Source organism: Eucyclogobius newberryi, unplaced genomic scaffold, assembly GCF_026437365.1.
Source record: "Eucyclogobius newberryi isolate DKJ021-1_F unplaced genomic scaffold, fEucNew1.0.hap1 SCAF_10, whole genome shotgun sequence".
Classification (NCBI taxonomy): Eukaryota; Metazoa; Chordata; class Actinopteri; order Gobiiformes; family Gobiidae; genus Eucyclogobius; species Eucyclogobius newberryi.
In genome coordinates, this window is record NW_027315724.1 from 14,670,959 (window position 1) to 14,685,482 (window position 14,524).

A 14,524-nucleotide genomic window follows, 5' to 3' on the forward strand; every position below is an offset into this window, starting at 1 on the left:
TAGTATAGTATTTTAACACTGAGTTTTCCCTTGATGTTTGTGTATTCAAGCAAAGGTTAAGGTAGAACAAAACCCCAAAGGAATTAAGCGGTTTTTAAGCATTTTATCATCTATGCTCTGTTAGAGCTTCTTAAGAAAGACATAAGTCAACTGACTTATTTGGAATGATACATGTATTTCCTGGCTGCATATTTCCAATGTCAAATGGAGAATAGTGCTTTTTAGTACGTTTCAATGCACTGCGCACAGTACTGAAATAGGTTTTGGTCATATGTCAAAAGGTTTATACTACAAACGTTTTTAAAGCCAAGATCACAATTTTCATTTATTATTACTATAATCTCTGTTGGAGAACACTAAAGCATGCTTCATCACACTTCACTATGATTGGTTGAATCCACCTGTCACTCACTCAAAGTAGGTGGAGTTGGTGGGGAAATGTTTGAGCATAGAGCTGGATTCAACAGATATTATTGTCATTCAATCACAAACTTGTATTATCATATCTAGCTTTACATAGCTAGAATGTATTTTTATACATGATTTTTTTCCATTTGGAAATTAGTCTGGATGAACAATCTACATGTCCTCAGAAACTAAGGATGGGTCGCCATTATCATGATTCAGGCCACACCCACACTTAGTTTCAAAGGCCATGCAGCTCATGGTGTCCATGGCAATCCAAGCTAACTAACTACTGCAGGCTGTATTATTCCATAAAATATGTATACGTGCCCTTTATAAGTCAATGGAGACTCAAAGTCTGTTGAACATGCTTTTTTTCCTCAAATGGAGGTGTTACAGGCTTTAGCACCAACCTCAAGTACCCTGCCCCCTACACTTCACACGTTGCCCTAATGAACTCTCCATATCAGCTTATGGTCACTAAGCATCAACATCAGGACACTGAGCTAAGGAAATCTGGAACAAGTTACTTTGCCTAACTATTCCAGACAGATCACTTCTAATTTTGTGCCCCATCTCCATGCAGCTGCAAAACAAAAGCAACAAACTTCACAGTATACAAAATTCCACATGAGTTTTTATGAATAAAGAATAAAACTGATTTATAACAAGAAGCAGAACGTTTAAATGCTTAGTGCAATGTCTCACAGGAATATAGTGTATGAACAGCCAATGGTTCCCACTAGATTTGATGATGATGAATATATGAAACAGTGAGCCAAACTCAAGACAACTGTTGCTCTTTGGGACGTGTCTATAACAAGAAATCATAGCTTAGAATAATACAGTGATTGTTTTCACCAAATGTCAATTCAAGAGAGTCCTTTGAAATGGAACAGTTGCAAAACCGTATCTGGATTTAAGGATCATAAGCATTCACACACATACTATGTGACTAATATTAGTGCATAATCCACATGCACATGGCGATAAATATCAAGATTGTTTGAGATGTCACATTTTCACATCGTAATTCAGTGCGTCTCTGTTTATTCATTCATTGTCTATGGCTTGTTCCCGTTAGGGGTCGCGGGTGCCTGGAGCCTGTCCCAGTGACTTTGGGCCTTAGGCGGGGTACACCCTGGACAGGGGCCAGCTCATTGCAGGGTCAATTCACATTAATTCACTAGGGACAATTTACAGCTGCCAATTTACCTCACACATGCATGTCTTTGGACGGCGGGAGGAAGCAAGAAGAAAACCCATGGCAACACGGGAAGGACACACGGACTCCACCCAGAGAGATCTGGGGTGTTTTGCAAAGCCTAGGTGTGTTGCCTTGTGATGATGATGTGGGAAGATTTGTGGTTCGAGTGGTGGGAGATGCAGTTAAGATTACAAGGTGATTATTGATTGCACAACTAAAAGAGGAATTTTGCCCTGAAAAGTGTTTTGATTTGGATGGAAAGATGAGAACGGAAGGTGAAATGAGTGGTGTCTGTCCCGTCTTGGATGAAGTCTTTACCTGTGAGTCATTACTGGCGGAAATTTACCTGGATTATGTAAACTATCCAGGTCGGCCCTTTGAACACTCAAGGTGTTACTCCTGTCAGGAATATGGGCATGTTGCCACAGTGTGTAGAAGGAAGAGAAAATATCCGAGATGTGGAAAAAATGACTGTGTATTTGAAGGGTGCAAAAGTAGAAATTGATATTAAATGGTTGCATTGCAATGGTAATCATCGTGTGGGAACTATGAGCTACCCGAGGAGAAAACTTGAGGGAAAAGTGAGGTCTGAAAACCAATTCAAACGCTGAAGCCGTGCAGAAAGTTAAGGAATGTGGGGAAAATACTGAAGAAACAAAATAGTGCAAAATTCCATCTCTGTGGATAAAAAATCCTTATTGGCGTTCTTGTTATAGTCATAAATTGTGCTTGTGGACTTCAGGGAAAGTCGGAGAGAATAGACGTAAGTAAGTAAGTACCGTATTTTCCGCACTATAAGGCGCACGTAAAAGTCTTTAACATCCTCAGAAGCCGTCTGTGCGCTTAATATATGGTTTATTTCTGGTTGTCCTTACTGACCGCGAAGATATTTTGTGTGGTACACGGTGTATAAAGAAGATTTGGGACACGAGACGCCGATGCGCGACTAGATTTACAGTACTCCGGAACCGGAAGTCCCAACAACATGTGTGCAAAGCATTCTGGGAACAGTAGTCTTCTGCTTCACACTGCGCACACAACACTTTGTCAAAACGTAAACAACATTTTCAGTCAGGCACAATGCAGACACCTACCGGTAAATAAAGGACCCCAAGAAACTTGGCCCAAGATGGCTCCTGTCAAGAGACCATTGGGTCTGTTATATTATCGCAAGAAATGCACTTACGGGCTAAATTATCAGTCAACTGTGGTCAGAGGCCGGAATCATCACTGAACTGCTGCGTGGATCCGAGATGCGGGATCACATGACCAAAGAGATTTTAGCACGGAGCACTATCGGCGTTTTGGCTGCTTTTACCATTGTGCGCCCCAGCAGACATTAAACCGGGACACACGGGACAAAGTCTGTGCGAAACCAGGACAAATGCACCGGGACACGGGACGTAAACAATCAGGGCTGTCCCAGGTAAATCAGCACGTCTGGTCATAGCTATGCGGGATGCACACGGCGGCATTTGAAGGATTTGATGACGAGGAATGAACTGAAAAAGAGTGTATTGTGTTGTATTTTATGTGTTGCAACTGAACGAGGCTGAGAGTTGTTGTGAATATGCTAACTGTCTTTTAGCGATATCAGACTGTGTTGTATTTTACGTGTTGCAACTCAACGAGGCTGGGAGTTGTTGTGAATACGCTAACGTGTATTTTAGCGGTAGCAGAGTGTGTTCTGTGTTTGTATTTTACGTGTTTACAAGTGATCTTGACTGAGAATTGATTTGGATATGCTAAGGTGTCTGTTAGCGATAGCAGAGTGTGTTTTGATGTTGAACAATGTTGATCTGAATGAGTTGAACGCATTTAATAAAGCTCAACTGAATCTGACTTATCCGTCTGTTTTGTTTATCTTATGCGCTTTATGTATGGACCAGTACACATGGTACACAGAAAGCTGATGGTGCGCTTAATAATCTGGTGCGCCTTTTCGTGCGCAAAATACGGTAAGTAAGTAAGTACATTTTATTTGTGTAGCACCTTTCACAGACAGAAGTCACAACGTGCTTCACAAAAACACAGAATAAAACAATAAAAACACAAAAAACTTACAGTGAGCAATATGCATACAACAATATACAGTCAAATCAGTCCCTAAAGCAAATGCAATTAAAAGAGTCGACTAAATAAAAAGGTTTTGAGCTGACCCTTAAAATCAACAACAGAGTCCAGTGACCGTAGGGAGAACGGAAGATCATTCCAGAGTCTGGACGCAACAGCCTGGAAGGATCTGTCTCCTCTGGTCAGAAAACGAGTGTGAGGAACCAACAGCAATTTCTGATCCAAAGACCTCAGTGAGAGAGGGAGAGTGTACGGTGTGATCAGATCGCTGATGTGCAGAGGGACCTGACCTTGCAAAGCTCTAAAAGGTAGGACTAGAATTTTAAACAGTATCCGGTAGGAGACCGGCAGCCAGTGAAGGGCTTTGAGAATGGGTGAAATGTGGGCCCTTTCTATTTGTGCGGGTTAAGATCCTTTCTGCAGAGTTCTGGACCAGCTGCAGACGAGAGAGCTTCTTCTTGTTTAAACAGGATAACAAACTGTTACAATAGTCTAAGCGTGAAGTGACAAAGCATGAATTATGAGTTCCAGATCATTTTAAGACACGATTTTCCTGAGTTTAGAGATTTTTCTCAACTGAAAGAAACAGTTCCCAGTCAACAGCTTTGAGTGGCGCTCTAAAGACATGTCTTTGTCAAAGATAACCCCCAAGTTTCTAAGACTTGGTTTAGCAGTCTGGCCTAAAACACCCTGTTCCATTTATCCCTGGAATGGCATCATCAGGGGCAATAATCAGTGTTTAGGTTTTGTCTGCATTTAGCTGCAAGGAGTTTTTACTCAGCCATTGTTTCATTTGCACAAAACAACTGATCAAGGAGTTCAGCTTTTGGATCTCAGAAGGCTTAAAAGAGCAATATAGCTGAATATTGTCAGTGAACAGATGGTAGGACACATCACTAAACTCTTTAATGATTTTTCCCAGGGGGATTATATGAAGGAAAAATAAGACGGGACCCAAAACGGATTTCTGAGGAACTCCACACAACAGATCAGCTGAATCAGAACAGTATATGATAGTCGACGGTGTCAAAGGCTGCAGATCCAGCAGAACTAGAACGGTGCATTTTGCAGAATCAGCAGACATCATAATGTCACTGGACACTTTTAGCAATGCGGTTTCCGTAGAATGACATTTGTGGAAACCAGATTGAAAAGTGTTGTAAATGTTAGACAGTTCAAGGAAATCTGACAATTGTTCAGAGACCACCTTTTCTAGGATCTTGGACATGAAAGAGAGCTTAGGTCCAAGTTTGTCTTTTTCAGTAATGGCTCTACTAAGGCATGTTTAAATGGACCAGGAAACACACCGGTAGAAAGCGAGAGATTTACCATTTTGGAAACCCAGGGGCCAATAACAATAACACTTTAAGGAAGAGCCTGCAGGGAAGGGCATCTGATGAACAAGAGGAGGGTTTCATCTTGGTCACCAGAGCTGAGATGTCCCCTAGAGTGACAGGCTTAAAAGAAGACCAATTTTGGGAAACAGGCTCCATAGAAACCTCCTGTCCCAGTCCTGTCCTAGTCCTATCCTAGTCCTGACCCAGTCCTGACCCAGTCCTGTCCTAGTCCTGTCCCAGTCCTGTCCTAGTCCTGTCCCAGTCCTGTCCTAGTCCTGTCCCAGTCCTGTCCTATTCCTGTCCTAGTCCTGTCCCAGTCCTGTCCTATTCCTGTCCTAGTCCTGTCCCAGTCGTCCCAGTCCTGTCCCAGTCCTCTCTGCACTGAAGAAACATTGCCTCAGTTGAAATCTTGTGTCTCATTGTAAGCTCAAAACTGTGTACTACATCTAGATCTGATGCAACAGTAAAACAATCATTGTGACAGTATAGTTAGGTGTTTTTGGTTATTTGTGTGATTGTTTAGGAGATTACTCTGGTCACTGTCTGAAGAGCCCTGGACCTCCAGCCAATCACCTGCTGCTACTGTGTGGACATGACTTCTGATGAAGACTCTCCACAGGCACATGGAGGGAGTTGGATCTCAACTATGCTCTGGATCAAATCTAAAAAACCTCGACACCATACTGGAATCACACAGTAACTATCTCCAAATTAGCACAAGCTCATCTAAGCTCAGATCAACTTCACTTTGATTGTATTTTCTGTACAGACGCTGGTGCGTGATCCTCATTTGTTTCTTAAGACTGATATTTTTTTTAATGGATTTGGACTAAAACAGTATTGTTAAGACTAATTTATATTATATTTATGTTTTATGCATGCAACATTGTTTGGACTTGTAACCTTTACTTGGTAATAAGTACAGGAGAATGGTAAAATGTACGTAACGATACACAACTTTTTCAAATTTCAACGTAAAGGTTAGGCCAAGAAGAAAAAATTGTGTTTCCGGTAACCCGACCTACCTGAATTTCAAAATAATGAAAACACGACCTTAAACATTTTATTGCATATTTACTGGCCGTACGTTTTGAGAATGTCAAATTGTGAGAAAGAATCCAAAAGCTGCAGGAAAAAATCATTTGTGGGGATCATAAGATATGAAAATCACCGCACTTTTGATAGGTTTCGTTTTATCTACGGGCGCATCCATGTTTGCAGAAGCAACCTGCGCAGATAATCTTTTTGGCTGCCATGGCGGAGGCGATATGCACGCCCGGTGTTTCAGCGGTGAAGTTATAGGCCCGCTTTACTTGTGGTATATAATCATATAATGGTTTTATGAGCAAACTTCTTTCACAAACGTGGTTTGAGTACAGCGTCAGATCAACTCGGAGAACTGCAGCTGTTCAGAGCAGCGACCAAAAAGTGTGGTTTGTCGCCGTGAGCAAACCAGCTAGAACTTGTCACAGAGCGGTGTTGCGTTGCCTGTGATAGCACGTGTGAACGCAGTGATTGGAAACATTTGTGGAAACTACAAAACCAAACAATCCCGTGTTCGCTCATTTCCTCATCAGAGCCACGGAGTGAATAGAAGCCGAAGCCCCGCCCCGTCTCCCACATCCTGCGAGTTAATCTAACTGGTGAGATAAATGCAGACACACTGCAACAGAGCGGTGATTACTAGATCACTCTTTTATTCAATACCTGCATACCAATAAGGCCACTTCAATGTGATCCGCTCACTTCTGAGAAAAGAAAACTCTTCAAAACCTGTGCGAGGATTTTAAAATATATTTAAAAAAAAAAAAAAAAATCCGACCTACCGACCTGGATTTTTTTTCCCAACGTTACAGGAAACTCACTATTTATTTTTTTTGGCCTTACTCCAAGAAATTAGTAAAGGTAGGTACTCCTTTGAAGTACTCCTTTGAAGCGAGGCTACTTGATTTAGTTAATCCCTAACGGCCGCCTATTTCGGCCTGTGCACAATTGTTGGACATACCCAAATGACATTGCTTATTAAAAGATCTTACAGCCCACATGCTACTGTGATACATTGTTAGAAAGTGTAGGCCTCCTAGTTTCTACAAAAATGCATATGAACACTGTCAGGGCGTGTGAGAGGCCCCACCCACAGCAGAGGACACACTCTAGATCTCATAATTACTATGGGGGTAAATATTTCAAATGTCAATGTGGTCGATGCTGATCATTTCTGTGTCTTCTTCATGTCTGTTTTTCCCAAACCACCGGCTGGTCCTGCAGTTGTTCAGGAGACACATAAATGATGGCACAGGTGCACTGTTTATGGAAACGATAAACTTTGAAAATGTTTATCATTTACATTTATTTCTAATGTAAATTAAATGTTGAACTCTTACATCTAGTGTTTTGAATGTTCTGGACACCATTGCCCCTATGAAGGGTAAAATGGTTAAAAATAAGCAGAAGGCGGCATGGAGAAATAATTATTTGGTCAGGGCACAGAAAAGGGAGTGCTGCCGGGCCGAATGGAAATGGCGCAAGTCAAAGCTCCAGAGAAGCTAAAAATGTACAACCTAATTTTATGTAGAACTAGGGAAAGATATTTTTCTGAAATTATTGGAAGCTGCAGTAACAACTCGTGTGTCCTGTTTGCCACCGTAAAGATTAACAAACCCTCCAGCTCAGCTGCCGTTAGAACTAATTTCCACATCCATGTGTAATGAGTTTGCATTATTCTTTAATGACAAAGTTCAGGGCATTAAAAATGCTATAAATCCCACAATGCAAAAAAAATGACCCTACAACCACCTAGACACTTAGAGCTGACTCACTTTGCACCAGTAACTGACAAAACTGTCCATGAGATCATCACCAGTCTGAGTTCATCCACCATATTTCTAAAGTCTGTGCTGAACAGTTTGTTAGCACCATTCACTCACATAGTTAACATGTTGCTTCAATCTGGAACATTCCCAATGTCTTTGAAAACTGCGGTCATAAAGCCTAGGGTTCAGAATAAGCGGTATCGCATCGCAAAATGCGACGAAATTTCTCTCCAATGCGATGCATTCATCAGAAAAAAGTGTGTTTGTATCGCAGCTTTTGCGATACAAAAATGCGTGTTCAATTGTATAACCAAAGCGCCTAGAAAGTACTGATCACTCGTCAATCTATCGTCAATAACGCCATGACACATGCAGGACACTGTGTTGACGTGATGAGTCCCGCTGCTGTCACAGATTGAGAGTCTGAAAGTGGGAGGAGCCACGTGCGGTAAAGTTAGCGTCATATTCACAGACTCGGACTTCCGAGGTCAATAGCTCCTAAACGCAAAAGTCTTTGCCGATCATTCACATGCCAAAATACTCATATTTACACTGCCAAGTGACTACAACCTCGTTTTTAACAATCAGATGCGTATTTTTGGGCGCAGCGAATTACACAGCTCCGAATGTGCAGCCGAGACGAGCGCTTAGGGACCGTCATCAAATGTGCAGCCGGAGCCGAGACGAGAGTACTGTCCTGTCATCAAATAGCAAAATGAAAAATGGAATGGAACGTCAAATAGAGCGGTACAATTTGAATAACACATTAAATACACCATGATGGACACCACAGCAACCTTTATTTTTCCATCAGAAGCTAAATACATATTTTTTGTGAGTGTAATGAAAATTAATATGTAAATGAGACTCCTGCAAATAGTCATCTGATTGATGATGATATGGAAGAAAGTTGTAAATAAGGCCATCTGACTTTGTGTTGATTAATTTGTTCAACAACTAATTTGCAAGTTTTCTGTTTTATTTGTTACACTTTGTTTATTAAGTGTTTAAAAGTTAATTTGTTAAGAGCTGTTTTAAAATAGAACGTTTACAAATACATTTTAAATAAATAATTGTGATACATCAATGAAAAATATTGATTGTTAGTCACTTTCGTGTTTTGCTATGCAATTATCAAATTGCTATACAAATTTGGAAAAATGTACGGATTGTTTAGCAGCACTGCTATAGAAGTGAAAATCCTTAATCTGAACCCTGAAGCCTCGCCTAAAGAACAGGAGTCTTGATGCTGCAGTACTGAGTCATTACCGGCCCATCTCTAATCTGCCATTTTGGGGCAAAGTCCTTGAAAATGTTGTTTACCAACAGCTCACAGATTTCCTCTTAATAAACAACTCATTTGATGTTTTTCAGTCAGGTTTTAGACCTCATCACAGCACTGAGACTGCTCTTGTCAAGGTGACAAATGACATCCGCCTGAACACTGACACGGGCAAAGCCTCAGTCTTAATTCTGTTAGATCTGAGTGCTGCTTTTGACACTGTCAATCATGGGATCCTCTTACAGAGACTAGAGGACTGGGTGGGCATCACTGGCACTGCCCTAAACTGGTTAAGGTCCTATCTGGAAGACAGGAAGTACTTTGCTGAAACTGGTAACTGTGTCTCATACCACATGCCCCTGACCTGTGGGGTGCCCCATGGGTCAGTCCTGGAACCTCCTCTGTTCAACCTCTACATGCTGCGGTTAGGTCAGCTGATACGCAGAAAAATGTGTCCTATCACAATTATGCAGACGGCACTCAGATCTGTTTCATTCATAGGTGAATATGGACCAGTGGATTCACTGTCACTGCATCCAACAGATCAGTTTGTGGATGCAAAACAATCTCCAGCTGAACTCAGACAAGACTGAAATCATCGTTTTGCTCTAAAACCTACAAATTAAGTTAGAAATCTGGGGGTAATAATGGACTCAGACTAGAACTTTAACAGCCATGTCAAATCAATAACATCAGCAGCTTTTTACCATCTAAAAAACATTGCCAAAATCAAAAATAATGTCTAAACCAGATTTGAAGAGACTTCCATGCGTTTGTCTCCAGTAGATTAGACTGCTGTAACGGCCTGCTCACTGGCCTCTCCAAATGAGATGTAAAACAGCTGCAGTACATCCAGAACGCTGCTGCTCGGGTCCAAACTAGACCCAGGAAGTACCATTGCATTAGTCCTGGTCTCTTCACTGGCTCCTGTGGCTCAGAGAAGACTTTAAAGCAACTCTGCTTGTGTACAAGTCTCTCCATGGCCTAGCACCAAAGTACATCTCGGGCATGTTAGTGCCATATGAACCATCTCGGACTCTGAGGACCTCAGGGGCCGGCCTCCTGCTGGTGCCAGAGTCAGGACTAAGCATGGGGAATCTGCTTTCAGTTTTATGCAGGTAAAATCTGGAAGTCTTCCTGAAGCTGTTAGGCAGGCTTCTACTCTGACAATGTTTACATCTAAGCTAAATACTCATTGCAGCTAATACTTTTGTTTAGATGTGCATATGACTAAAAGGATTTTTTACTGTTTTGTGATTTCTGTAATTTCTTTGTGATTTTAATGTTTTTTTTCTGTTGTGTTAAGCACTTTGAAATGCATTGTGTATGAAATGTGTTCTACAAATAGATTTCCCTTGCCTTGCCTTGCCTTAAGTGTGCAATTGTTTTTAAGTAACCTTTACATGTCAAATTTGATGGCATACGTTCAATACAATGATGCCTTTAATTGCTGACAAATACAATCATTCCTCCACTACAGCCTTAGTTTGCAGAGACATCTGCAGCTATTCACATCAGAGGGTAGATGTTCTTCCCTCCTCACTGTGGTCCAAAGCAGTGCTCATCACCAGTGTCATCACAGCAGGTTCTCCTCTGGGTTATTATTATTTGGCTTGAACTTCTTTACGTTCTTCTCTTCACTTTCTGTTCCTTGTTAGTTTGTGGGATGTGGGAAGGCTCAACTCACCAGTAAGATGACAGAGGGACTCCACTAGATTTTCCATCAGTCCATAAACCTGTTGATTAAAGACCTTTGTGTAAATGTCCATGTAAATGTCCGTGTTGGCGCCACTGTCAGCCTCTTTACTGTGTTTTTCCTTCTTTGGCTTTTCCAGGTCAGTCCCTCTTCTTTTTTTTTTGTCCTCATCTTTTTTAGTCTTGGTGAAAGTCTTTTTCTCTTTTATAGAAACTCCTTTTTTATCCACCTTTTTCTCAATTACAGTCAAATCATCTTCTTGATCCAACCATGTGTCTTTCTCCAAGAGTTGGAACTGATGTGTGAGCCTCACAGCCTCACTGGTTAGTGTGTCCAATGGCTGTCTCCACAAAAGATGCCATAAAGTTGTTGCTGTTGCATTAAGCATCTTAGGTGAAGGTTCATAGAGCTCTAAGAGCACTGTGTTGAGCTGGGCCAGCCCTGTATCTTGGTTTAAACAGTCATCTGCTGTTTCAGTATTAGGTAAAGAAAGCAGAGCCTGCCGCAATGTGGCGACAGACAAATCCCAATCGCTTTCTGGTTTAACTTTGTGCCACAATTTCTTGAGGGCATCAACTGGCTGGTTTTTATAAAAAAGCTTGGGGTTTTTACAAAGAAACTTCTCCTCTTCACTTTGTTGGACCTCTGTGGATGAATCTGGTGTACGAAGCCCCCACAGTAGGTCATACAATATTGTTTGACACCTTTTCCATGTTGCTATCTTTTCCATCTTATTCTGAGTGTACAGCCGGTGGGCTACATTTTTGTCCTGATATTGGGCCACGCCCCTCAGCATGACCTGTATGGGGGCTCCTTGAAGTAGGACAGGGTGAGTATTTAGCTGCCAGAGCTCTGTATGGATGCGAGCAGAGTGTGACTTGAAAATAAAGTATATTTTTTTGGCATCACCAGGAAGGATCACACTGGAGCTGGATTTGAAGTAGAATTCTGGTATCTTTGTTCGTGGCGGCACTTGAGGAAACTGGTGAGGCAGAGGAAGCTGCTGCCAGTTGTAGAAGATGGCGGTGGGTCCCTCATTGTGCAAATCCAAATGGGACAGCTGTAGTTCACCAGTGAGGCCCTCGAAAAAGATGGTGGTGTTGATCCCTACCTGGTCCTTATGGTTGTCAGAGATTCCATTCCATTTAGCAAGTTGCCCAGAGACCCTTAAAGCAGGGACAGTTAAAGCCTTTGGCTCTGGTTCCACATTGTTACTTTGTAGAACCATTTCTCCTTGTAGGTCCTCTGCTGATCTACTATGCATCGAAGGAGAAAAAGGCTTGGAGGAGCCAATCACTACCAGCTCATCTATATCCGGCCTTTTGAAATCTACTTCCTTTCCAACTTCCCGAAGCTTCTGGCATTGCTGCTTCCAATATATGCTCTGATGCCATGCCCGACATGGATGGCACACGGTATCCACTGTAAGTCCTGATTCCTGGCGTATGCTGCATGGTAGGCCAACTTTGGTGATAGGTTCCCTGATGCCTCTCTCTGTCTTATTCAGAGTACCTGCTATGCCACTCATTTTATCTCCACAAAGCGGGGGAAGCCTCCAGAACTCACTGCCGTGATAGTGACCATATCCTGATTGAACAAGCGGCAGGACTTGATTTAGTATCTCTCTATTTTCCTGTGTTTCTCTGAATCGATTTGCTTTATTCATCAGCAGGCTTTCAGGCGGCCTCCGCGAAAAACCAGACAAATGGTCTTGTTGCCGTCTCCGCAGCCTCATATTTGTGTTCCAGTTCTCCAAAGCATTTGTGTCCGACATCTTGGTAGACATCTTTTCCTTTTCCCTTTACTTTGGGTTTGTGTCTTTTAAACTCATAAACTCTGTTCTCAAACAAAGGCTTTAATGACCTTATAACACCCGCCCAATTTTTCCTCTTTTTTTTCACAGATCAGCACTTCTGCTGTAACTTGCAGTCCAGCAGAAACTCTGTTGGTGCAAATGGAGAACGAGGGAAAAGTCTCACCGCTGAAATTTGCTATAAATTAGATTGATTTGTGTAAAATGTCCAATGTTCATGTGACCAAGTCTCTGTGTAGAACTTATTTTCTCTCGAGGTCAGCAGTCCTATGTTAACCGGAGGGGGATTATGTCTTCTTCTTCTTTAGGGCTTTATGGCAGTTGGTATCCAAGTGTTACATTACCGCCAGACTTTATTCCTTAGACTTTATTTCAGCTGGCCTTCTGGGCGGTGTTCATACCTGACGATGACTCTGGTCCTGTACCTGATGATGTCTCTGGTCCTGTCCCTGATGATGACTCTAGTTCTGTCCCTGATGATGACTCTGGTCCTGTACCTGATGTCGTCTCTGGTCCTGTACCTGATGCCGTCTCTGGTCCTCTACCTGATGATGACTCTGGTCCTGTACCTGATGTCGTCTCTGGTCCTGTAACTGATGTTGTCTCTGGTCTTGTAACTGATGTTGTCTCTGGTCCTGTACCTGATGATGACTCTCGTCCTGTACCTGATGGTGACTCTGATCCTGTACCTGATGGTGACTCTGGTCCTGTACCTGATGTTGACTCTGGCCCTGTACCTGATGTTGTCTCTGGTCCTCACCCTGATGATGTCGTAACTGGTCCTGTACCTGATGATGACTCTGGTCCTGTACCTGATGTTGTCTCTGGTCCTCTCCCTGATGTTGTCTCTGGTCCTGTCCCTGATGATGTCGTAACTGGTCCTGTACCTGATGATGACTCTGGTCCTGTACCTGATGATGACTCTGGACCTGTAGCTGATGATGACTCTGGTCCTGTAGCTGATGATGACTCTGGTCCTGTACCTGATGATGACTCTGGTCCTGTACCTGATGTTGTCTCTGGTCCTGTACCTGATGATGACTCTGGTCCTGTACCTGATGATGACTCTGGTCCTGTACCTGATGATGACTCTGGTCCTGTACCTGATGATGACTCTGGTCCTGTACCTGATGATGACTCTGGTCCTGTACCTGATGATGACTCTGGTCCTGTACCTGATGATGACTCTGGTCCTGTACCTGATGATGACTCTGGTCCTGTACCTGATGATGACTCTGGTCCTGTACCTGATGATGACTCTGGTCCTGTACCTGATGATGACTCTGGTCCTGTACCTGATGATGACTCTGGTCCTGTACCTGATGATGACTCTGGTCCTGTACCTGATGATGACTCTGGTCCTGTACCTGATGTCGTCTCTGGTCCTGTACCTGATGATGTCTCTGGTCCTGTACCTGATGATGTCTCTGGTCCTGTACCTGATGATGTCTCTGGTCCTGTACCTGATGCCGTCTCTGGTCCTGTACCTGATGATGTCTCTGGTCCTGTACCTGATGATGTCTCTGGTCCTGTACCTGATGATGTCTCTCAGGTACAGGACCACCTACTGTAGTTGTTGTTGTTGTTGTTGTCTTATGGCGGTTGGCATCCAATTGTTGCATTACCACCAGACTTTATTCCTCAGACTTTTCGTAGTCCTCAGACTCTGTCGTAGTCCGTAAAAGTACTCCTTCCATTGCTTTGGTGTTACTACTGTAGTTTTACAGCACCCAGACGTACTTCTGGACACAGGTGAATAAATCACTTGGCCTGATGATATCAGAATTACTAAATTACGTAACCATGGCAATAGAATATTCATCAGAAGCTTTCTGTTGCTATAGTTACTTGGAACCCCAACTGCCTACGATAACAGATTATCAACTTCTACTTATTTA

The 14,524-nt window shown here is 42.6% G+C and overlaps 2 protein-coding genes across 2 annotated transcripts in view; both read right to left on the reverse strand.

Annotated features, from left to right (window-relative positions):
• Positions 1–14,524, reverse strand: part of egfem1 (EGF-like and EMI domain containing 1) — a 105,189-nt gene that overhangs the window by 75,851 nt on the left and 14,814 nt on the right. The gene's annotated exons all lie outside the window — the stretch shown is intronic.
• LOC140371901 (MYCBP-associated protein-like) lies at positions 10,755–12,644 on the reverse strand. The gene has a single exon (XM_072459140.1). The coding sequence runs from the start codon at positions 12,597–12,599 to the stop codon at positions 10,755–10,757; it is 1,845 nt and encodes a 614-aa protein (XP_072315241.1). The 5' UTR covers positions 12,600–12,644.

Bases quoted from the DNA above. Each gene is read 5' to 3' on its own strand.
- LOC140371901 (XM_072459140.1), bottom strand. From the start codon at position 12,599: ATGTCTACCAAGATGTCGGACACAAATGCTTTGGAGAACTGGAACACA.